Below are 24,847 nucleotides of genomic sequence, written 5' to 3'. Positions count from 1 at the left end.
TTATGGATCAATGGTCTCGTTAGATAGTAAAATTCATGTTAAATTGCTGTTTTAGGAGTAGTTTTTGAAAGTCTGGAATGGATTAATCCTTGACTTTCTGTGGGAAAGTGCACCTTGGTTTTGGAACGCTTTGGTTTTGGAACGGACTTCCGGAACGGGTTAAGTTTGAGAACCAAGGTAACACTGTACTGGATTAGATGGGCCTTTAAACTATTTTTTTAATATATAAATGCAGGGCTCGTTCCATGCCCATGGGTCTCAGAGAGGGGCTGCTACTACAAGCCCAGCGTAAAATGCCCCTCTGTGCTCCCAACTCACACATAAAGACACTTGACCATCCCACTCTGGGTTTCAAGATCGCTGAGAGGCGGAAAAACTATTAGATAAAGCAAACTTTATTAAGAGAGACCCTGTCTTGGCCCCAACACAAGAGGAGCAGCCGTCTTTGGCAACAGCAGAAACAGGCTTTTCACTCCCAGGAAATCTCCATGTCCAAACCCTCACTCCTGACTCTCCTGAGGAAGTCGTGATAGTCTGCCCTGAAGATGCGTGAGCAAGCCGGCACATCGAGGAAGCTCAGCTGGTTTTCCGAGGATAACAGCAGGTGGATAGTGCTTCCGGACACCCTGGTTTCCATCAAGGAGAGCTTCCGTAGGCGTGTCAGGGCTGTGGCCGGCGGCTCCAGCACCTGCTCAAACACGCTGTCCAGGGAGAAAGGCAGGCAAGCCAGCAGCAAGCTTTCGAGTTGGGGCGAATTTCTGAGCAGGGACACAAGGCATGCTCTAAACACGGCTTTGTGCTGGGAAGGAAGGGGGCCTTCTGAGTCAGGGTACATCAGGAAAACGTGCCAGAGGTGGGGGAATTGATGAGGCGCGGGGCTGAAATTTTCCTCCAAGTCTCCGACCATTTCCTCCTCCTCGTCGTCGTCGTCAGGGGCACACACTGCTGGAGGAGGGAGGTTAGCCACCAATTTACGGAGGTTCAGGCAGTGGCCCAGGAAGGTCCAGAAGGAAGAAGCATCTTCACAGAGAAAGCCGCTCAATGAAAGGGAGTGCAGCTGTGCTCCGACGGCGGCCGCCATCGGCAGAAGATCAGCAACATCGCACTGGCTGTCGTTGTCAAGGGTCAGGCAGGAGATGTGGCGCCAGGGTGCAAAGTCTTGGCCCAAGCCAGGGCTGCCCTCGAAAATCAGAGTCACGTCGGCCAAGTGTGGGCACACGGCTAAAGCGGCGGGCAGGCAGCTCAGTGCCACATCGTCCAATTCTGTGAGGGTCAGCGTGAGCCCGTGGCCGCTATCGGCGGACATCCTGCATCTCGCCAGCTCCTCCAGGGAGGGGAACTCGGGGGCAACCGGGACGTCGTCGAACTGCCGCCTGTAGATCGCGCACACAGCCTCCAGAACGAAAGGGTGGTCCAAGACCGTGAGGCTGCGCAAGGCCAGGAGCAGAAAGACCAAGTGCTGAACCATGCATTGGAGGAGAGGTCTACCCATCAGATATCTGGCTCTGAGCACCTTCAAGGCCGGGGAGCGAAGTGAGCCTGTGGCAGGGTCGTAGGCCAAGTGGAGGAGGCACTCTGGAGACAGCCGGTTGCAATCGACGATGTCCAGTTCGAGAAGCTGACGGCAGTGGGAGCCCACGGCAGCAAGCACCTGGGCGTTGCACTGGGTGTCCGACAGGTTGAGTTGGGCGAGGCTCGGCAAAGCTTTCACCAGGTCGACGAGGGAGTCTGCGGGGATCCGGCAGCAGCCTCTGATATCCAGGGAAGACAGGTTCTGCCGTGTCAGGGAAAGAGAAAGGGAAAGGTTTGTTTTTGCTCACGTACAACGGCGTTTGCCGACCTCCAGATTCGCCGGACTACAAATCCCATCAGCCGCAGCCAGCGCAGAAGGCGTATGGGGCAGCACCAAGTTGGCAGAAGTCATTGTAAATACAGTGGTACCTCAGGTTACATACGCTTCAGGTTACATACACTTCAGGTTACAGACTCCGCTAACCCAGAAATATTACCTCAGGTTAAGTACTTTGCTTCAGGATGAGAACAGAAATTGTGCTCCGGCCAGCGTGGCGGCAGCGTGAGGCCCCATTAGCTAAAGTGGTACCTCAGGTTAAGAACAGTTTCAGGTTAAGTACGGACCTCCGGAATGAATTAAGTACTTAACCTGAGGTACCACTGTAAATGGCAGGCTGTGTATTAATGTGTTGGGTTCCATGGAGCCTGTGTGTGTGTGTGTGTGTGTGTGTGTCCCTTAATGTCTGCCCTACAGGAACACCTACCAAAACATGGCACCCTTTGCCTGTTGTCATATGTTGCACAAAATGCACAGAAGGCAGAAATTGCTGGTCCAGCGTTCCACTGTTAATGGTCCCCCTCTGCTAACAAAGCATCGTACTAAGAGCACAGTGGCCTATAGTACCAATGCAGTAAGTAAGAAACGCATACAAGAAACCTCACTGATTTATTGTCGAATTAGCTTTTGCGAACAGGAAAACAAAGGGCGTCGACTTGAGCACCTCTCTCTATGCATCTACACTAGCCGACGAAATGTGCCACCATCAGTTCCGTCTGGGGGTTAGGGCCTTAGGGCCACATTCCTCCCTGGGCAATCTTTCTAGGGCCAGATGTCAGTGGTGGTTGTGGCAAGAGGCAAAACTGCCAAGCACAATGCATGCGAAAGTTGTGTTTGTGTGGTAGGCTAGATTCTATGCATGCTCTCTGCAGGACTGGAATGTTTTGCTGCTGGAGGCAAAAAATAAAGTAAAAAACCCACAACTGCTAGCTGCTATCACTGTACAGTGGTACTTCTGGATGCGAACGGGAATTGCGCCGCTTCTGCGCATGACGTCATTTTGAGCGTCTGCGCATGCGCGAGCGGCGAAACCCAGAGGTAACGCGTTCCGTTACTTCTGGGTCGCCACGGAGCGTAACCTGAAAACGCTCAACCTGAAGAATATTTAACCTGAGGTATGACTGTTCTTCGTCACTGCTGCCATGCTCCAGCCTTCCTCCGTGAGCACATTATGCCGTGCCCCCTACTGCTACCACAGAGGGAAAGGGCTTAGCGGGGGGGCAGCGGTAGGAGGTGGGGCACAGCCACGGAAGAGGCTGAACCACACTATTTTCCCTCTGCACTTTCTAGACACAGGTACACACTTTTCCAGACCGTGTCAAAGCACTCCTTGCCGCCGCCGCACTCCCTGTGAAAACACACACTTCAATGCTTTCTCAAATCAATGGAGAACCCAAATTGCCATTTGTTCCAATTCAACGTTACAGAGCGGGGTTTCCCCGGGGAAAGCAATTGGAGGTGTTTGGACACGCAAGACCTTTCCCAGAATGCGTGGAGCGAAAGTTAAGTGTGGGAGAGCCCTTTGGTTCACGCAGCAATCATTTTATTAAATGGAGGCTTTCCTTAACTGATCTCCAGTCTCTCTCTCTCCTGTGGATCGTGCGCCCAGACTGTTCTGAGATAATCAGATGGCCCAACATCAATAGCAATAATAATAATAATAATTAATAATAATAATAATAATAATAATAATAATAATAATAATAATATATTATATATACCCTTGCCCATCTGGCTGGGTTTCCCCAGCCACTCTGGCTGGTTCCCAACAGAATATTAAAAACACGATAAAAGATCAAACATAAAAAACTCCCCTAAACAGGGCTGCCTTCAGATGTCTTCTAAAAGTCAGATAGTTGTTTATTTCCTTGACATCTGATGGGAGGGTGTTCCACAGACAGTGGTGGAGGAACATGCTACAGCCCCCGGAGCGGAGAACAGGCGGTGGCGTGGCTGACACACAGCACAGGGACGTGGGGACGTGGCGCATTGCCCGGGGGCGTGGCATGTGGCACCCATCCCGGGAAGGGGTTGTGTATGTATCGGGGGGGCGGCCACGATGGAACCCTTTCCCCAAATGCTACCCGGTGCAGCCCACTCCCTCATTCCCCCTTCGTACACCAGTGTCCACAGGGTGGGCGCCACTACCAAGAAGGCCCTCTGCCTGGTTCCCTGTAACCTCACTTCTCGCAGGGAGGGAACCGCCAGAAGGCCCTCAGAACTGGACCTCAGTGTCCGGGCTGAACGATGGGGGTGGAGACGCTCCTTCAGGTATACTGGACCGAGGCTGTTCAGGGCTTTAAAGGCCAGCACCAACACTTTGAATTGTGCTCGGAAACGTACTGGGAGCCATGTAGGTCTTTCAAAACTGGTGTAATGTGGTCTTGGCAGCCGCTTCCTGTCACCAGTCTAGCTGCCGCATTTTGGGTTGGTTGTCATTTCTGGGTCACCTTCAAAGGTAGTCCTACATAGAGCGCATTGCAGTATCCAGCATGCACCACTCTGGCGAGACAGTCAGTGGGCAGATAGTGTCTCAGCCTGCGTACCGGAATTGACCTGCGCCTCCATGGACAGCTGTAAGTCCAAAATGACTCCCAGGCTGTGCACCTGGTCTTTCAGGGCCACAGTTACCCCATTCAGGACCAGAATCTCCCCCTCACCTACCCGCCCCATCCCTCCCAAAACAGTACAGTGGTACCTCGGGTTACAGACGCTTCAGGATACAGGCGCTTCAGGTTACAGACTCAGCTAACCCAGAAATATTACCTCAGGTTAAGAACTCTGCTTCAGGATGAGAACAGAAATCGTGCTCCGGCAGCACGACAGCAGCAGAAGGTCCCATTAGCTAAAGTGGTACCTCAGGTTAAGAACAGTGTCAGCTTAAGAACAGACCTCCGGAACGAATTATGTACTTAACCCAAGGTACCACTGTACTTCTGTCTTGTCAGGATTCACCCTCAATCTGTTAAACCGCCCACCCATCCTCACACCTCCAAACACTCACACAAAATAGAGAGAACTAATTAAATAGTGGAAACCAGGCCGCTTGGAAAGGGTGCTTCATCCTTCGGCAAGAACTTAAACTGAGTCAATTGCTGTGTTGTTATCTGTTTTGACTTTCTTAAGAAGGAGTGAAGTTGAGACCAGGCCAACCATGGAAACGAGACACCCCCAAATTTCTCTTTCACTGCAGAGACCAGTAAGGAACTCTGCACATAAAGCTTCCGCAAACCATTGTTTCTTCGAGTGCCATTCCTCCACGCTAAGAGCCGTGTGCGGGTGGTGTGGGCGAGAGTCTCTCTCCCTCTCCCTCTCTCTCTCAGGCGGGGAAGGGCCGATGGAACTCCTCGCGCCAGGACGACGGAAGCCCCAACGTGCTGCTTAGCATACCCTCCAACCAGTGCAGCATCTTAATGTAGTGATTTCCCCCTCTGCATCCCTTTCATAACTATTTTTATAAAACATTTGTCCATCCATAGTTCAATTTTTTACTACAAGTTTTCTGTCAATCCTACCAATGTATGCAACTCTTGACAATAGCTTTTCAACTAAATTATAAACTTTCCCCATTCTTTATGAAAGAGGTCCTCTTCCTGGTTTCTAATTCTGCCGGTAAGCTTTGCCATCTGGACATCGTTCATCAGTTTTGTCTGCCACTCTTCTTTGGTCGGAGTTGTAGACCCTTAGGATCATCTAGTCCAACCCCCTGCAAAACACAGTCAGTCGCAGCCAAAGCAGCATGGCTCCATCAGTGCCGGATTTCTGTATAAGCCAAGCAAAATCCCTTATTTTGGCTGCTGATCCCTTATTTTCGAGGCTGCTGGTCCCTTATTTTCAAATCTGTAAGTTGACAGCTATGGCCAGGAGGCTGCAAGAGAGGAGTCCCCATTTTAGAGGAAGGAGCTCCCCGCAGGAACCAAGTCAGAGCACAAAGCATGCACACTCCTTACCTTGCAACGTACTGCGATGATGTCAGCAACGGCCTTGATGACCAGCCTCGGGCACATGTTCAAGCTCAGCACCGTCAGCTGCGGCACCAGGAGGAAGCGCAGGACCGGTCGGTTCAAGCGATTGCCTTCCTCCATTAACTTGAACAGCTTCTGGACAAGGGAGTCAGCTGGGTGGGGAGGAAATACGCAGATATAAACACAAAGCTTTGCACAACAATTAGACACATGCTTTCCTCAGGTGGTAAGGAGCTAGAAGCAAACTAGAAGGTGCAGAGGGTGACAGCAGGACATTACAGGGAAAGTTCCCCTGGCTACAGGGAAGCAGGCAGAGGGTCTTCTCGGTAGTGGCGCCCGCCCTGTGGAACACCCTCCCGTCAGATGTCAAGGAAACAAACAACTATCTGCTTTTTAGAAGACATCTGAAAGCAGTCCTGTTTAGGGAAGTTTTTAATGACTAATGTTTTAATGTATTTTTAATATTTTGTTGGAAGCCGCCCAGAGTGGAAACCCAGCCAGATGGGCAGGGTATAAATAATTAATAAAAATTATTATTATTATTATTATTATTATTATTAGCCAGCCAGTCACTGACATGCTCCCTTGCAAAGACTTTGCCAGATTTTGCTTAGCTTTTAAAATCTGGGTAGCCGAGTGATCTACCAGAACAGGAAACTGCATAGGAAAAGTTACTGCTAAGAGCAGGACACAAATAATAATAATTAATAATAATAACTTATCATTTAAACCCCGCCCATCTGGCTGGGTTTCCCCTGCCACTCTGGGCGGCTTCCAACAAAACACTAAAATACAATAACCTATTAAACATTAAAAGCTTCCCTAAACAGGGCTGCCTTCAGATGTCTTTTAAAAATAAGATAGCTGCTTATTTCCTTCACATCTGATGGGAGGGCGTTCCACAGGGCGGGTGCCACTACCGAGAAGGCCCTCTGCCTGATTCCCTGTAACCTCACTTCTCGCAATGAGGGAACCACCAGAAGCCCTCAGCGCTGGACCTCAGTGTCCGGGCTGAACGATGGGGGTGAAGACGCTCCTTCAGGTATACTGGGCCAAGGCCATTTAGGGCTTTAAAGGTCAGCACCAACACTTTTAATTGTGCTCGGAAACGTACTGGGAGCCAATGCAGGTCTTTCAAGACTGGTGTTATGTCGTCTTGGCAGCCGCTCCCAGTCACCAGTCTAACTGCCACATTCTGGATTAGTTGTAGTTTCTGGGTCACCTTCAAAGATAGCCCCACACAGAGTGCATTGAAGTAGTCCAAGCGGGAGATAACTAGAGCATGCACCACTCTGGCGAGACAGTCTGCGGGCAGGTAGGGTCTCAGCCTGCATACCAGATGGAGCTGATAAACAGCTGCCCTGGACACAGAATTGACCTGCACCTCCATGGACAGCTGTGAGTCCAAAATGACTCCCAGGCTGTGCACCTGGTCCTTCAGGGGCACAGTTACCCCAATTCAGGGCCAGGGAGTCCTCCACACCTGCCCGCCTCCTGGGGAACTTTGCTCTGGACCACAACTCCCATCATCTCTGACTACAGGCCGTGCTTGCTGGGGCCCATGGGAATTGGAGTCCAACAGCAGCTGGACGGCCACCAGCTCCCCAGCTCTGCCTTAAGAGATGGAGCCTTCCTACCTAGGCAGCTTTTCTAGCCAGGTGAGCGTGAGAACCAGTTTTTACAGGACCACCTGCATAGGATGCTACAAGGCTCAGAGATGCAAATTGCAGGAGGCTACAGGGCCAAGATGCTTCGCCAGATTGCCTTTTTGAAATGCAATCTGTGGCTTGGCCATGGGGTCTTTATGGCCGGTCTCTCCTCTGCCTCCCATTTGTCGTGCCCCTCTTACGCAGGCAGATGTAGGGCTCTGCAACAGAGCGAACGCAGTGCCCCTCCTGGTGGTTTTCCGCACAAGCTTTGGCCCAGATGCGCTGGATATTTTTAGCCACATTCTCCAGGCACAGCCATTCCAGCGAGCGGACCGTTCTCCTCTTGGGCATGGAGCTGCTGGAGACAGAAGAATGAGAGAAAGGTGAGGGGGAAAGCTAGGCCTTTGCAAGGTAGGTTTTCACGTCAAAACTGTAAACACCACAACTGATCTGTTAAGTTCCTGCCAAGGACTCTTTGCTTTCTTGATTACAGTGGTACCTCGGGTTATGTACGCTTCAGGTTACATACGCTTCAGGATACAGACTCCGCTAACCCAGAAATAGTACCTCGGGTTAAGAACTTTACCTCAGGATGAGAACAGAAACCGCACAGCGGCGGGGGAGGCCCCATTAGCTAAAGTGGTACCTCAGGTTAAGAACAGTTTCAGGTTAAGAACAGACCTCCAGAATGAATTAAGTTCTTAACCTGAGGTACCACTGTATTGTGTCAGGTATGCACAAGCTATTTCCTGGCACCCCACAAATCCCAGGTAGGCTCCCCTGGTACTGATGTCCTTTCAGAGGAAGGTGAACTGGTGTATCTGATTTTAACCGAATGATTTTCAAGGAAAACAAAACCAGACGTTGTTTTCGTTCAGTTTCAGAGAGTTTCCCTGTTAGGAGAAGGTACAAATTTATAAAATGATTTCTAACTCAACTTTGTATTTCATATTCTTTGGTGCTGAATCCTCATCAGCCTTGCTAAAATCTGTGTCAGCCAGCCCAAAATTAGCCAAGTATTTCAAAGGTTGGCAAAAACGTTAAGTCAGTACTTGCTGGCTGGTCACTGGGTGTGATGAAGTAGTTCAGCTAATGCAGGGGTCAGCAAACCTTTTCAGCAGGGGGTGGTCCACTGTCCCTCAGACCTTGTGGGGGGCCGGACTATATTTTCGCGAAAAAATAATGGACAAATTCCTATGCCTCACAAATAACCCAGAGATGCATTTTAAATAAAAGGACACATTCTACTCAGGTAAAAACACGCTGATTCCTGGACCATCTGCGGGCTGAATTTAGAAGGCAGTTGGGCTGGATCCGGCCCCCGGGTCTTAGTTTGCCTACCCATTAGCAAATGCTTCTGACTTCCAAATGTTTAAACACTAGCAACTATATATGGCTGCTGAAACAAAACTGTGGGTGGGCAAGAAGAGATTAGGACTAATTATTTGTGTGAAAAGACACTTTCTAATTTTGTTTTCAAGTGCTTTAAGGCTGTTATGCACCAACTTGGGAGGGCAGTGCCCCCTTATTAGGTACTTCACAACGGTAAAGAGTCCTAGACTGAAGTTATGTTCACCCGTCTTTAATTTCAATCTTGCATTGTTAAGCTTTGTAACCCACTCTTTACCAAGCGGTGCCAGAAACGGGTACATCCACACAGAATCAATTTAACAAGCTATAAGCAATAGGAAAGGGATCTGGGTGGCGCTGTGGGTTAAACCACAGAGCCTAGGACTTGCTGATCAGAAGGTCAGTGCTTCGAATCCCTGCGACGGGGTGAGCTCCCATTGCTTGGTCCCTGCTCCTGCCAACCTAGCAGTTCGAAAGCACGTCAAAGTGCAAGTAGATAAATAGGTACCGCTCCGGCGGGAAGGTAAACGGCGTTTCCGTGCGCTGCTCTGGTTCGCCAGAAGCAGTTTAGTCATGCTGGCCACATGACCCGGAAGCTGTACGCCGGCTCCCTGGGCCAATAAAGCGAGATGAGCGCCACAACCCCAGAGTCGGTCACGACTGGACCTAATGGTCAGGGGTCCCTTTACCTTTACCTAAGCAATAGGGCACCATTCTAAGCGTATTCCTCAGTCACTGAGCCACTATGGGGAATGCAACACCCGGGGTTGGCGCATATCGGAAATCTAACGGGGGGGGGGGGGCCGAAAAAAGTAATAGGATTTTGCAAGGCTCTCTTGTGCATGTTGGCTACAGACCCGTCGAGGACACACTCCGGAACAGAGACGCGGAGGGCAGGTCGGAAGAAACAGCCCGCGGCTGTTGGGACAGGCCACCTCGCGTTTGCCTTTGGGAAATCAAACAGAATTCCTGGCCCAAACTAAGACGCGCCCCGGGGTCAGAAAACCCACGAGGTGGTCGCGGGGGGCTCACGAGCTGGGGCCAAGACCGGCGGAACAGGGGAAGCCACCGAGCCCGTGCTGCCCCCCAGGAAGGCACGGCAGGCGCCTCCGCCCCAGAATAACGCCGGGGAAAGCGGAGCAAAAAAAGCGCACTTGGGGGAGGCGCCCGAGAGACGCGCCCCGTCCCGGACCACCTGCGTACTCTACTGAAGCAGGGGGGGGGGAGAGAAACGAGCGCGGAGGGCACCCGTTCACCCCCCCCCCAAAAGTGCACCCTGGCCGCCCCCCTTTGACAACCGTCTGGGGGCAGGAGAGCTTCGATGGTTCCCACATTTCCTCTCCCGTCTCCAAGCTTCGCTTGCAGGCAGCAGACGCCCTCCTGCGCAGATACCGCCCGCTTCTCCCGCGCTTACTGCAGCGCCCCGGACGCCCACCGCCCTCTCCTTCCCACTGCCTTGGGGGTGGCGGGTGGGAAGGCAAAGCAGCCCTGTCCCGCTCCTTTCTTCCCTTCCGCCGCGGAGCTCTTGCCTTGCCTCTGCGGACGCGCCGTCGAAAAAACAGGAGCGAAGACGCACGTGGCGAGCAGGAACCAAACTAAGACTGGCGGCGGGGGGCGGGGCCTCTTCAAGGTTCGGCCCGGGTAAGCCACGCCCCTTTTCCTAGGCAGGGTTGGGTCCCAGCTGCGTGTTGCACCTGCGCAGTGCCGTCGGAGCCCGGCAGGTGTAAGCGCGCCCTTGATGGGCGAAGGCGGCCTTCGGAGCGTCTGGCAGCTTAGAGACCGGGCTCGTGCCTGGCGGGGCGCGCTGCGATTGGTTGGCTCCGGGAGCGAGGGTTGAGCGTGGGGGAAATCCTGCGGGCAAAGTTGCCTTGAGGGAGACCTTGAAAAGGCTGCAGCCCAAGAGTTGTTACATGGTTGTTTTTCATGCCAGGGACGCTTCTAGGATTTTTATTTCTAAATACATCAGTGTTTCCCAGACTTAGCTCTCCAGCTGATTTTGGTGGATGCAGGAACATCCAAAAGGAGTGTCCCAGCCAGTGCTCCGCTCCCTGCCAGGCTGAGGCATAGCTGTCAACTTTCAGATTTGAAAATAAGGGATCAGCAGCCTCACCTGTAGACTACGGGATATCTAACAATCTGGGAAGAAGGGACGTGGGTGCAGAAGGGATGCGGGTGGCGCTGTGGTGTAAACCACTGAGCCTAGCGCTTGCCGATCGGAAGGTCGGTGGTTCGAATCCCAGCAACAGGGTGAGCTCCCGTTGCTCGGTCCCTTCTCCTGCCCACCTAGCAGTTTGAAAGCACGTCAAAGTGCAAGTAGATAAATGGGTACCGCTCCAGCGGGAAGGTAAACGGTGTTTCTGTGCACTGCTCTGGATCGCCAGAAGCAGCTTAGTCATGCTGGCCACATGACCCGGAAGCTGTACTCGGCCAATAAAGCGAGATGAGCGCTGCAACCCCAGAGTCGGTCACGACTGGACCTAATGGTCAGGGGTCCCTTTACCTTTACCTTAAGGGCTTCCTCAAGCCTCATTCATTTAGGTTCAAAACTCCATTCATAAAGTGCCTCTCTGCAACAGCAGCCCATAGGGTCAAGAGGAAAATGACAGCAACATATCTATCTGCAAAGGCATTGCATCTGTCTAGGGAGGCCAGCTCAGTTTGCAGAAGTAGCCTGCGACTCCAGGACAACACAGGAAATCAATGAATATGGCAAACATAGTGATTCACTGAATCTACATATTGGCTCAATGTTATTCTATGAGAAAACTTTAGAAGTGCATAAGAAATCACTCGTTGTATCAATCTTCTCTGATCCAATGGCATTAAGGACCCAGGAAAATGAGGTTTCAGGAGAGGGGTTAGTAAGCCCACTCCATAATCCCCAAGATGTACAATCAGATCCACAGAACCTTTCCAAGGAGTCATAACCGGTGATATCCTGCCAGACGGGTAATGATCTCATTCACAATACTTACTCATCCCATAGTGGAATTAAACCCTAACAAGACAACGGGGTGTATCTGACATGACTCAGGAAGTAAGGAATTGTACTTTCTATTGTACTGTAATGGAGTAAGCAAAAAACCCAAAACACCTATACTTGATTGACAGGGGTGTGCCTGGATCTCAGATTTCTGCCAGACACCACACCTTTTCTGTGACATATCTATGATGTTTTGAGGATGCATCTAGAAATGTATTACGTCAGTGTTTCTCAAACTTGGGCCTCCAGCTGTTTTTGGACTACAACTCCCATCATCCCTAGCTAGCAGGACCAGTGGTCGGGGATGGTGGGAGTTGTAGACCAAAAACAGCTGGAGGCCATGGGCATAGCCAGGATTGGGGGGGGCAGGACTTGATGGGGGGCAAAACTGACATGATTGGTCAGTTAGTTCAGTATTTCTATTGTTTTACTTGATCTGGGGAGGGGCAGCTGCCCCCTCCATCCCCCTTGGCATGTTGGAGGTCCAAGGCTGAGAAACACTATACAGTATTATGGGAAACTCTAAAAACTTTCAAAACACGCCAACCCCGGTTGCTCCCTGATCCCCTCAAAGTGAGTGGGTGTGGTGGGACAGCAGCAGATTGTCTTCACCCACAACCACACATGCAGCGTACGGGGTGTGCATGTTCAGCCCACTGCATTTTGCAACGCTACATAAGGGAGAAATAAAAGTGCGCTTGGGCACAGCTAAGGACGGGTCTGCTTCCCTTCTGCCCCTGGGAAGCCGCTGCACCGAAAAGGGAGGGACAGGGTCCTCACTTGCTGGTGGGGAGCTTTGACAGGGAGCTGCTGAGAGAGACTCCAGCGTCCCCTTCGAAACCGTTCCCACCCGCCTATTCGGGGCTCCCCTCCCGCGCTCCTGCCATGCACAGGAGGCTAGGGGGCCAAGCTGCACGCCCAGGCATGCAGGGAAAGCGGAGGCCGCCGGCAAAGCCGCGCAGCTCCCCCACTCGCTGGGGCGCCCCTGAGATGCCGGTGCCATGGCGCAACGCGCCACTAAGCCCTATGGAAAAGATGGCTCTGCAACTAAAAGGCTAGAAAAACATGACACCATGAACTCAGAAAGGACAGATTGGCTCACCCTTAAGAACCAAGCAACACCCACATTTAGGAGCGCAATGACCCTTGATTCTCTCACCACTGCTGTTTTGTTGTTCTTGTCCTTCTGTTTAGCTAATACAGTGGTACCTCGGGTTAAGAACTTAATTCGTTCCGGAGGTCCGTTCTTAACCTGAAACTGTTCTTAACCTGAGGTACCACTTTAGCTAATGGGGCCTCCCCCGCCGCTGTGCGATTTCTGTTCTCATCCTGAGGTAAAGTTCTTAACCTGAGGTACTACTTCTGGGTTAGTGGAGTCTGTAACCTGAAGCGTCTGTAACCTGAAGCGTCTGTAACCCGAGGCACCACTGTAAAACTAAATTTAAAGGGTTTTTTTAAAAAAAGATTTATACAGAGAAAGGGAACGCCACTTCCCTCTTTCTTGAGACAGGGGTCTGACGCTTTTGTTAAGGAAGTAAGAAAGGGATTGTGAGAAACCTTAGTTCACTCTCTCAACTCCTCAGCGGGGGCGGGGAAGGAAAGAGTTGTTTGTCCGTTAAAAGGAGGGAGGAGAAGGAACATAACAGAAACCAAAAGGAGCTATTGCCTCTCCCCAATTCATTATTAAAAATAGATGTGGCGAGCACAATAAAGGCAAGGCTTAATCCATTGTTGCTCTCAGTGGGGCTCTTGTATGCCCCAGAGCTTGCCCTCCCTTGAAGTAGAAGCAGGAGAGTAAACACCTTGGCACTAACAGGAATCAGAAAACGAAACCAAGGCTGTCGTTTCGCCCAGGGAGAGGCAGCCATGGCAGCAGGAACCCCTGAGAAGCAGCTTCGCGAAGAAGTGACTTGCTCCATCTGCCTGGACTACTTCGAAGATCCAGTGACTACAAACTGTGGGCACAGTTTCTGCCAAGCCTGCCTGAGAGAAGGGCGGGAGAAGAACCCTTTTTGCCCTCAGTGCAGAGCAGCCTTGAAGCCACGGCAATTCAAGCCCAACAGGAAATTGGCAAACTTGGTCGAAATAATCAGGAAAATTGAGGAGGGGAAAAACGCTGAGCAGTGTAAGGCGGACCAGGAACCCTGCAAACTCTTCTGCAAGGATGACCAGGTCCTCATATGCGTGATCTGCAACCTATCCAAGGAGCACCGAGATCATCACGTCGTCCCTGTGCAGGAGGCTGCCCAGGAGTATAAGGTAGGGAATTGCTACTGTTTGGGGGTCCCGATGGATAGAGCAGGAGGAGACGCAATAGATGAGTCTGAAATGGCACATGGTGTGGAGAGCATTGCTGTTCTTTTATTTAAGCCAGCGCTAGGCAGAAGGTGGGACACGGGTAGCACTGTGGGTTAAACCACAGAGCCTAGGACTTGCCGATCAGAAGGTCGGCGGTTCGAATCCCCGCGACGGGGTAAGCTCCCGTTGCTTGGTCCCTGCTCCTGCCAACCTAGCAGTTTGAAAGCACGTCAAAATGCAAGTAGATAAATAGGTACCACTCTGGCAGGAAGGTAAACGGCGTTTCCGTGTGCTTCTTTGGTTTTGCCTGAAGCAGCTTAGTCATGCTGGCCACATGACCCGGAAAAACTGTCTGCGGATAAACGTCGGCTCCCTCAGCCAGTAAAGCGAGATGAGTGCCGCAACCCCAGAGTCGTTTGCGACTGGACTTAACAGTCAGGGGTCCTTTACCTAGGCAGAAGGTAGTTTGGGATCTGCTGGTGGAACTGTAGGTGATTTGCAATAGGTTAGAAAGGCCTCTTGATTCCCAAATGTTTAATAATAATAGCACAATTGTAGTTAAGCGGCATATTAAGTGTTTAAAGAAATGAAAGACCTACAATCTAAGTATGCAAAATAGAGGTGGGGTCATGTAGTGAATCACAAGAGGATTGTGTTGGTGGTGATGTTGTCGTTGTCGTCGCCCCGGCAGCCAACTCCAGGAAGCTTTGAAATTAAGAGCTGGGCCTCATCTACAGTCCATCGGTACAGACTTTATAAGGCTTTATAAGGAACTCAGTTGGGGGAAACTGGACTGGCTGACTAAACAAAAGTCTTTTTTCTGTTTGTGCAGGGGAAAATCGAGGCCCAGCTCCAGGTCCTGGAGAAAAAGAGAGAAAACATTTTGCACCGGGAACAGGCTGAAGATGAGAAGAAGCAGAAATATTTAGTAGGTATTTGTTCCTCCAGCTCCAGTACTGGGGATGAACGTTTTGGAAGTCGAACGGATTTCTGGAACTGATTCCGTTCAACTTCCAAGGGACGACTGTACTACAAATTTCACACAAGCTCATTCTTGTCATTGTAGACACATGCAAAGCAGATGCTCCCCCAGACATTTCCAAATGACTGAATTATTCAAATTGCAATTTAAAACAAGCAATTTAAACTATCCTCAATGCACATTTTGAACCGACATAGCCAGTGGCGGAGAACGGGCGGTGCGGTGCAGGCGGTCTGCCCCAGGTGTCATCCCTGAGGGGGGGCTGACAAAATCCCCCCTGGGTGGATCACCGCCACGCCAATAGGGATGCCCATAGGGACGGGACAGGACATGTGGTGCCAGTAGAGACAGGGTGCACCGTGGGGCCTCAACTGACCTACAGCTGGGGGGAGGCAGTGGGCGGACAGTGGCCGTGCCATGCACTCCCATCCTGTCCCCCGTGCACACCACGTCCCTGTGGGCGGTTCGCCTTGCCCCTGTGGGCAGTTTGCACCACCCTTATGGGCAGTTTGCCCCACCCCTTGGCATGCCGCCCCAGGTGCCCAAGAGGCTTCCTCCGCCGCTGGACGTAGCAGGCTGTTGAGGTATAAGGTGCCCAGAAAACCTTTTAAGAGAATACATGGGTACGGGTCTTGTGGAGACCGTCAGTACTTGCCGGAGGAAGGGTAGCATCATGTGCCAAATTACAGTGGTACCTCGGGTTACATACGCTTCAGGTTACAGACGCTTCAGGTTACAGACTCTGCTAACCCAGAAATATTGCTTCACGTTAAGAACTTTGCTTCAGGATGAGAACAGAAACTGTGCTCCGGTGGCGCGGCAGCAGCAGGAGGCCCCATTAGCTAAAGTGTTACCTCAGGTTAAGAACAGTTTCAGGTTAGGAACGGACCTCCAGAACGAATTAAGTACTTAACCCGAGGTACCACTGTAATTCGTTGCTACAGTCACACACTGTTGCTTAATTTGGAGGGGTTTTATGTCCTCCCCACTCATCCCCCTAAAAATCTGCTCTGGAAGTTCCCTACCCCCCTGGAGCAGATTTGAGGTCGCCTGGGGGTTGTAGAAAAGGAAAGGGGAATTCTGTTGTGTGAACAAAAGTGTGTTGTGCAAGTGGGACAAGAGCGTTGGATACAACCCAGTCTCCTATTCCCCTGTTTGCCACCATTCCTTATGTCTCTTTCCCCCCTTGCTGCTCTAGTCACAGGTGGGAGTGGAGAAACTCAATATCAGGTGTGTTTTCAAGCAAATGCAGAAGTTCCTTAAGGAAAACGAGCGCCGTTGGCTGGCCCAGCTAGGAGATCTGGAGAGAGAGGTTGAGAAGACATGGAAAGAAAATCTTGCCAGCCTCTCCGATGAGTCTTTCCGCCTCAACACGCTTATCAGCGACATGGAGAGGAAGAGGCAGCAGCCAGACAGCAAATTCTTGCAGGTGAGACTTGAGACAGAGATGGATCCCACTCCCTTGTTATGAAAAAAACGCGCCTAGACATTCCACTGTTGCGCCCATAACCTAGGTTTAAGGAGTCATTTACCTCCTATCTTTCCTATCTCAGCTTCTAACACTTACAGTGGTACCTCAGGTTACATATGCTTCAGGTTACATACGCTTCAGGTTACAGACTCCGCTAACCCAGAAATAGTACCTTGGGTTAAGAACTTTGCTTCAGGATGAGAACAGAAATTGTGCTCCATCGGCGTGGCAGGAGGCCCCCTTAGCTACAGTGGTGCTTCAGGTTAAGAACAGTTTCAAGTTAAGAACGGACCTCCAGAATGAATTAAGTACTTAACCTGAGGTACCACTGTACAGTCATACCTCAGGTTACAGCCACATCAGGTTGCATTTTTTCGGGTTACGGACTGCCAAAACCCAGAAGTACCGGAATGAGTTAGTTCCGGGTTTCGGCGGTCGCGCATGCGCAGAAGCGCCTAATTCCAACCCGCGCATGTGCAGATGCGCAGGCGCAGGTTAGGAACGCTGTGGGTTACGAACATGCCTTCCACACGGATCATGTTCGCAACCCGAGCGTCCACTGTATAAGAATTATTAAGTCTGAAGCAAGGCAACTGACACAGCCATCCTTCAAAATTCGCACTTCTCTGAATTTTGCCGCGCACGTCTCCAGCAAAACACTGTGTACAAAAACGCCTGTAATGAGGTAAAAATGTACACGTCTGTGATGGGATGATGAGCTGCTTGTGCGTAAAATCCTGATCCCTCAGAGTTTGGCTAAGTTCCCAAACCTCTGTCTGTGATGGAGCTCCTTAAGCATGGCTCCATCAATCGCTCGTTGAATCGGACAGTGGGCGTTTACGGAACTTCTTCCAGCATAAAAGCTCCTTAACGGAAACACGTCTTCTGGACTCTCGGCGTGACAGTTTCCGCCGAGGAGTGGGTGTTCCTACGGGAGGTCCTGAAACCCCCCCACTGTTCTCGCTTGAAGTATCTCTGAGCTCTCCCTCCGACTCACTTTCCCTTGGAACTCCACTTCTCCCCCTGCTGGTCCCCTCCTCCGCTGAGTGGTCTCTCTCACCCTCCATGAGCCCTTTCACCTCCTTCGTCTCAGATGACAGTTCCCTGACATCCACCTCCCCTCCAGGGCCCCCTTCACCCCCTTCCCTCCCCTCCTCTGCGGGAGGCGAGGGAGCAAAACCCCTGAAGGAACCTCCCTCATCTTCCGAAGTTTCGAACACTTCCCTCCACCTTTTGCTGTTCCCGGTTTCCAAGTACTCCTCCTCCTCGGAGTCGGTACCTCCTTCCAACTCCGATTCCCTGAATCCCTCCAGTTCCTCCTCATCGTCGGTGGTGCCAAAGTACTCCCTTCGGAACCTCGCTACTGGCTGAGGTTTCCTGGGGAACCTTTGGTGGAACGTTTCGATCAAGACCTCGTCATGGACCTCCTCTGCCTTCACCCAGGTGTTTTCTGACTCTGGTTCCCCTTCCCACGCGACCAAATACTCCACCTGATTCCCCTTCCACCTGGAGTCGATGATTTCCGCCACATAGTTGCGGCTTTCCCTTTCTTCTATGGCTGGTCCCCGTGTGGATACCCCTTCACCTTCCCCCCGGTATGGTGACAGTAATGACCTGTGGAATACTGGGTGCAGTTTCATGTGGTTCGGTAACCGGAGTCTGAAAGCCACTGGGTTGATCTGTTGGATGACCTCAAATGGTCCCAATCTTTTGGGTCTCAATTTCTTGCAACCCCCCTTGTACGGCAACCCTTGGGTTGATAGCCAGACCCGACTCCCCACCCTAATTGTTTCACCTTCCCTTCTGCTCTTGTCTGCCTGCCTCTTATATTCTTCTTTGGCCCTTTCTAAGTTGTGTTGGAGTTGACGATGGATCGCTTCCATTTCTTCTACAAAAAGTTCAGCGGCCGGAACACTCCATCTCTCTCCTCCTTCCCCTGGAAACGCCCTGGGGTGGCACCCATAATTAGCCAAAAATGGGCTCATCCCGGTGGACACATTCTCTGCATTATTGTAAGCAAATTCCGCTAGTGCCAACTTTTCGACCCAATCGTTTTCTCTGTCATTGACATAGCACCTCAGGTATTGTTGAAGGATACCGTTTGCCCTCTCCGCCTGCCCATTGGTCTCAGGGTGCCTGGCAGTCGAAAAGTTGACCTCTACGTGCAACAAGCTCATAAGCTTCCTCCAGAATCTGGACGTGAACTGTTTCCCTCTGTCGGACACCAGCCTCAAGGGGGCGCCATGCAGCCTAAAAATATGTTCTACAAACAATTTCGCTGTCTCTTCCGCCGTGACTGCATGTGAGCAAGCTACAAAGTGACCCATCTTAGTTAACTGGTCTACTACGACTAGTATTGCGGTTTTCCCCTGGGATTTGGGCAGATCAGTCATAAAATCTATCGACACCGCCTCCCACGGTCGTTCTGGTGTGGGTAACGGTTCTAATAAACCCGCTGGTGCCCGCCTTTCTCCTTTGGCTCTCTGGCATTGGTCACACCTTCTCACATACTCCCGTACATCCTCCCTCACCTTGGGCCACCAAAACTCCCTGGTCACCAACCACATGGTCTTGTGTTGCCCAAAATGCCCCGCTGTGGGATTGTCGTGCAACTGTTTGAGTACTCTCCCCCTCAATTCCCCTTCGGGTATATATAGTGCCCCTTTGTAATACAATGCCCCGTTTCTTTCTTCAAAACCTCCGGGGTCTTCTCCCTCTCTCCTTAAACCTCTGAGCTTATCCTGGGCGTACTCATCATTTACCGTCCCCTCTACCAGTTCTCTTTGCCCCACCCAGGCCGCACCACACACCCAGTGGTCCTCTGGGATAATATGTCTCTCTTCTGGCGCTCCCTCCCCCTCCAAATATTCAGGTTTGCGAGAGAGAGCGTCCGCTCTGATGTTTTCTGGACCTGGCACGTAGCAGATTTCAAAATGGAATTTGGAGAACTCCTGGGCCCATCTCACTTGTCGTTGGTTGAGCACTCGTGCTGTTCTCCAATACTCCAAATTCTTGTGGTCCGTACACACTTGCACCTTATGCTGTGCGCCAATTAGTAAGTGTCTCCATCTCCGGAACGCTTCGTGAATGGCGAGTAGTTCTCGGTCATATACCGTGTAGTTCCTCTCGGATTTGTTCAGCTTACGCGAAAAGAAGGCACACGGTCTCCATTCCGACTTATTGCTCCCTGGCTGAAGCAGCACTGCCCCCACCGCCCGGTCTGAGGCATCAGTTTCCACTCTCATGGGTTTTTGTAAATCCACATGCAGGAGCTGTTCTTCCGAAGCGAATGCCTTTTTCAATTCCTCAAAAGCGTGCTCCGCCTCTGCCGTCCAAACGAATTTCTTCTTGCTGCTTAGACAGTCCGTGATGGGAGCCGTTAAGTGGGCAAAGTTCTTGATGAATTTACGGTAAAAGTTCCCAAACCCTAAGAACCTTTGCACATCTTTTTTGGTTTTCGGTGTCTTCCATTCCAGCACCGCCTGGACCTTGCCTGGATCCATGGCTAATCCCTTGTCTGATAAGCGGTACCCCAGGAATTCCACCTCCTTGGTGTGGAACTGACACTTCTCCAATTTCACCCACAACTGGTTTGCTTGCAGCTGGCTCAGCACTTCCCTGACATCCTTCACATGCTGCTCCTCATTCTCCGAATATATCAGCACGTCATCGAGGAATGCCACGCAATTCTTGTAGAGCAAAGGTCCCAGTACATGGTTCATGAACGATTGAAAACAGGCGGAGCCTGATTGCAATCCGAATGGCATAACGAGATATTCGAAAGCCCCTAGGGGGGTGAACATCGTTGTCTTCCATTCATCCCCCTTCTTTATTCGTATCAGGTTGTACGCTCCTCTCAAGTCCAGTTTCGTGAATATCTTTCCCTTCCTCACCCTGGTCAAAATGTCATCAATCCTGGGCATGGGGAAAGTCACTGGTTCTGACACGGCATTCAGGGCCCGGTAGTCCACGACCAATCTCGGTTTATCCGTGTTTTTTTTGTCCACAAAAAACACTGGACTGCCCCCCACCGCTCTGGACTCTCTGATGAAACCTCTCTTCAGGTTTTTGTCAATAAACTCCCTCAACTCCTGCATTTCCCTGTCTGACATGGCGTACAGCTTGCCCACGGGTAGCTGGGCCCCAGGGACCAGGTTAATCTGGCAGTCAAAGTCTCTATGCGGTGGTAGTTTATCTGCTTCCCTTTCGCTGAAGACCTTGCTCAGGTCAGCGTATTGTTTGGGCACCTCCCCTTTGTTCGCCACTTCCGTCCCTGCTATGGAGGCTTTTGCCCCTTCTGGCACCTTTCCCTCTTTGCAGTGTTCCAGGCAATGTCCTGACCCAAAGGACACCACTCTCTGATGCCAGCCCACTAGCGGGTCATGCAACTCTAGCCAGCTCATTCCCAAAATGACTGGCGCCCCTCCCAGGGTGGCTACATTGAACGCTATCCTTTCGGTGTGCCTTGCCACCCTCATAACCATTGGGACGGTCTGTAGGCTAACTTCTCCCCCCAACAGCTCCCTCCCATCGATCGTGGTGACCTGCAGGGGGTTGCTTAAAGGGAGTGTCTGTATCTGGTGTTCCGCTGCAAACTCCTTGCTCATAAAATTACAGGAGCTGCCTGAGTCTAACAGCGCCTTGGTCTTTAGTGGGTATCCGTTTGCCAGCTCTAGCAACACCTCTATTACTAGGGCTGGTCTTGGAGGTTCCGGAGTGGGCACTTTTACTGCTCCTTGGCCTGTCTGCAGTGCCCTGACAGAGGCAGACAGGCGTTGGCTTTTACTGGCTCCTGGACTTCCTCCTCCTTTCCCCCAACAGCCCCCGCCATCCCTTGCCATTCCTTTCTTTGCGGGCAGACTCTGGCAAAGTGACCTGGCTGCTGGCAGAGGTAACATTTCTTGGCGCTCTTTCCCTCCTTCTTCCTCCCTTCACTGGGATTTGAAACTGCGCGCGCGCGCGCTGTTCCAACTTCCATCGGCTCTCCGGGCGGGAAACTTGGCTCTGGAATCTCTGGAATGCGGAAATCCCTCCAACGCTCTCCTTTCCCCTCCCGCTTCTCCAAGGCTCTTGCCTCCTGGCGCGCTCCAATGGTCAGCGCTGATTTGGTCAGCTGGTCCATAGACTCCGCCCTGGGCGCCCGGGAAAGTTCGTCTTTCACCGCCGAAGAAAGCCCCTCTTCAAATAGCATTTGAATGGGTTCCGCCGATAGGTCCCACCCCAATCTATGTATCAACATTGTAAACTCAGTCCAGTACTCACGAACCGATCGGCTCCCCTGTTTGCAAGCCATCAATTGTCTGCGTACCAGTCCCTGTTCAATCTCGCTGGAAAACATCAAATCCATGGCGCGAAAAAACTTCCTCGCGTCCTTCAGCATGTCACTATTCCCTGCCATCAGGGGCCTGACCCAGTCTCTCGCCCCTCCTTCGAGATGGCCAATCACAAACGCCACTCGCGATGCCTCATCGGGAAAGTCATTAAACTGCAGTTCAAGAGCATACTGCATCTCTGTCCTAAAGGCTTGGTAGTTCCTGGGGTCCCCCCCAAACTTCTGCACCATTCCTGGCATCTTTCTTGCTAGTGTAGCGCCTTTTGCCTTTTCTGCATCCTGCGCCCTCCTCTCTTCTAGCCTCGCCGTTTGCATTGCTAGCTGGAGTTCCAACATTCTGTACCTTTCTTCCAGAGTTGGACCTTCTCCAGCTCCTCCTGCTCCTCCGGCTCCGGCTGGGTCACTCATGATGCCTCTCTGCACAAGCTGCTTTCAGGGACTGTCCGATTGCTGTGATGGGATGATGAGCTGCTTGTGCGTAAAATCCTGATCCCTCAGAGTTTGGCTAAGTTCCCAAACCTCTGTCTGTGATGGAGCTCCTTAAGCATGGCTCCATCAATCGCTCGTTGAATCGGACAGTGGGCGTTTACGGAACTTCTTCCAGCATAAAAGCTCCTTAACGGAAACACGTCTTCTGGACTCTCGGCGTGACAGTTTCCGCCGAGGAGTGGGTGTTCCTACGGGAGGTCCTGAAACCCCCCCACTGTTCTCGCTTGAAGTATCTCTGAGCTCTCCCTCCGACTCACTTTCCCTTGGAACTCCACTTCTCCCCCTGCTGGTCCCCTCCTCCGCTGAGTGGTCTCTCTCACCCTCCATGAGCCCTTTCACCTCCTTCGTCTCAGATGACAGTTCCCTGACAACGTCCATGAAAATAGCATCAAAATGCATTATATTAAGGAAGATTGATGTACAAAAATGTGTATATTTGAGGGGGAAATGCATAGAAAAATGCACATTTATTAGGAGACTGGTGAATTTCCATGAAGGACTTTCCATCGCAAATAGTTTTGGAAACGTCGATAACTGCATTTAGGGCTGCCAAAATCAGAAGCTGCAGGAAAGTGGAATTAACAGATGCACCTGTCCCAACCTGAGACCCATTTCTCTCTTTCTTTCAGGACATAAAAAAGACCCTGAGCAGGTATGTGACTCTTACTCTCTCCGCTTGCTGTTCTTTCTGGTTTTGATGGTCTCTTGCAGCAAAAGCAACAAAGGATATTGTGGCACCTTTAAAGACAAATGGATTTATTAGGGCATGTAAGCTTTCGTGGATGACTGTTCCCTTGATCGGATACCTGATGTTGTTACCATGAGTTTCAGGAACATAGCTACATAGTTGGAGAGGGAGGGGCAGTATCGTAAACAGTGAGGTCAAAAGGAAATAAAAGGTTTTGAGCAGTGGACTCCTCTCTCTCTCTCTCTCTCTCCCTCTCTCTTTCGCTTTCACTTTGTCTCGCCCTCTAACACTCACTCACCAATCACAGCGGTACCTCGGTTTTCGAATGTAATCCATTCTGGAAGACCGTTTGAGTTCTGAAACATTCAAAAACCGAAAACAGTCGACAATTAGGCTTCAGGATCTTACACAGAGCAGAAGCTCCGTGGCATATTCAACTTCCGAGGTGTGTTCGGAAACCGAAGCATTTGCTTCCGGGTTTACGGTGTTCATAAACCGAAATGTTCGACAATGGAGACTTTTGAAAACCGAGGTATTGCTGAAGGAACCTTGTCACGAGTCATAGCTGTCAACTGTCCCTTATTTGGCGGGAAAGTCCTTTATCCCAGCGCTGTGTCCCGCTGCTGTCCCTTATTGATGATGTCCCTTAAATTTCCCGGGTTTCAAAGGAAGCAGCTCCTCTCCCTCCCTCCCTGCCGGCCAGGGAGGAGGGAGGCTCCAACTGTGTTGCTTGGCTGCGTTGCTCACCCAATAAGGAGTCTAAGAACGACTAGGGGGTGGAGCTTGCATGCTTTGTGGCGATCAAATCAGCCACGTTGCCTGGGGACTCGCCTTTGCTCAGCGCTTCCCAGAGGAGAGGTGACGGTGGTTTTCCTTGCTGCATCCCCTTTGCCGGGTTGCCGGGTATGCTGCGTGGCATATTCAACTTCCGAGGTGTGTTCGGAAACCGAAGCATTTGCTTCCGGGTTTACAGAGTTCATAAACCGAAATGTTTGACAATGGAGATATTCGAAAACCGAGGTATTGCTGAAGGAACCTTGTCACGAGTAAATAAAATATCCGGTCTGCCGCTTCATGCTACAACAGGATAAGGGAACCTGTGGTTCTTCTGGTGCTGCTGAACTACAGCTCCAATCATGCCTGACCATTGCCCATGCTGGCTGGGGCTGATGGGAGTTGTAGTCTAACAATATCTGTAGGGTCATGGATTCCTTGTGATTCAGGCCTGAAGGAGGAGACAGTGCTTTCAAACCATTCTTTTAACTGGCTCTCAACTTCTTTCCAGGTATCAGGAGGGGCAACTGAGGCAGGTGGTGGAGCTTTCTCCAGGGCCTGAGGAAGGACTCAGAAGTTACTCTCATAAAAGTCTGGTTCTCAAAAAGGTCATGAAAGAAATTGAAGGTATTGGGGGACAACTCTAGGAGGCGGGCGGGTTTTCCAGATTGGGTGCATGCAAAGCGAGGGGCTGGTTTTCTCTGCAATGTCCCAGGTGTCTGACAAGTGAGGCTGTGTCACACCTCTTCCTGTTTCCCAAAATGGGGCTCAGGGTGTCTTCCGTGAAAGGATCCTCCTCATCAAAGGTCACCTCTGCACCATACATTTGAAGCACTGTTATTAGATCACTTTAACAGTAATGGCTTCCGACCCCCCAGGAATCCTGGGAATGGTACCTTGTCAAAAGTGCAGAGACATCTTCTCACTTCACAAAGCTACAATTCTGGAAGTGGTTTAACAATCAAATCCTTCTGAGAACTGTAGCTCTGTAAGAGGAATGAGGGTCTCCCAGAGTTT

General features: G+C 51.2%; 3 protein-coding genes across 3 annotated transcripts in view; 2 read left to right on the top strand and 1 right to left on the bottom strand.

Annotated features, from left to right (window-relative positions):
- Positions 1–24,847, top strand: part of LOC310757095 (uncharacterized protein) — a 124,194-nt gene that overhangs the window by 79,866 nt on the left and 19,481 nt on the right. The window lies entirely within an intron of this gene.
- Positions 375–7,817, bottom strand: LOC310756802 (uncharacterized protein). The gene is made up of 3 exons (XM_083601590.1): positions 7,664–7,817; positions 5,800–5,966; positions 375–1,774 (listed from the first exon to the last, which is right to left on the bottom strand). The coding sequence occupies exons 1-3, from the start codon at positions 7,812–7,814 to the stop codon at positions 470–472; spliced, it is 1,623 nt and encodes a 540-aa protein (XP_083457716.1). The 5' UTR covers positions 7,815–7,817; the 3' UTR covers positions 375–469.
- Positions 13,363–24,847, top strand: part of LOC310758105 (uncharacterized protein) — a 41,740-nt gene continuing 30,255 nt past the window's right edge. Inside the window, exons 1-5 of the mRNA XM_083604042.1 lie at positions 13,363–14,055; positions 14,927–15,022; positions 16,275–16,505; positions 22,998–23,020; positions 24,342–24,457. Of these exons, the coding sequence (XP_083460168.1) occupies positions 13,663–14,055; positions 14,927–15,022; positions 16,275–16,505; positions 22,998–23,020; positions 24,342–24,457 (859 nt within the window). The 5' untranslated portion in view covers positions 13,363–13,662. The remainder of the gene's footprint in view (positions 14,056–14,926; positions 15,023–16,274; positions 16,506–22,997; positions 23,021–24,341; positions 24,458–24,847) is intronic.

Source organism: Podarcis filfolensis (genome assembly GCF_964270895.1).
Source record: "Podarcis filfolensis genome assembly, chromosome: 2".
Lineage (NCBI taxonomy): Eukaryota > Metazoa > Chordata > Lepidosauria > Squamata > Lacertidae > Podarcis > Podarcis filfolensis.
Note: the sequence above shows the minus strand (reverse complement) of the source record. Positions and strands in the feature narration are given on the sequence as shown.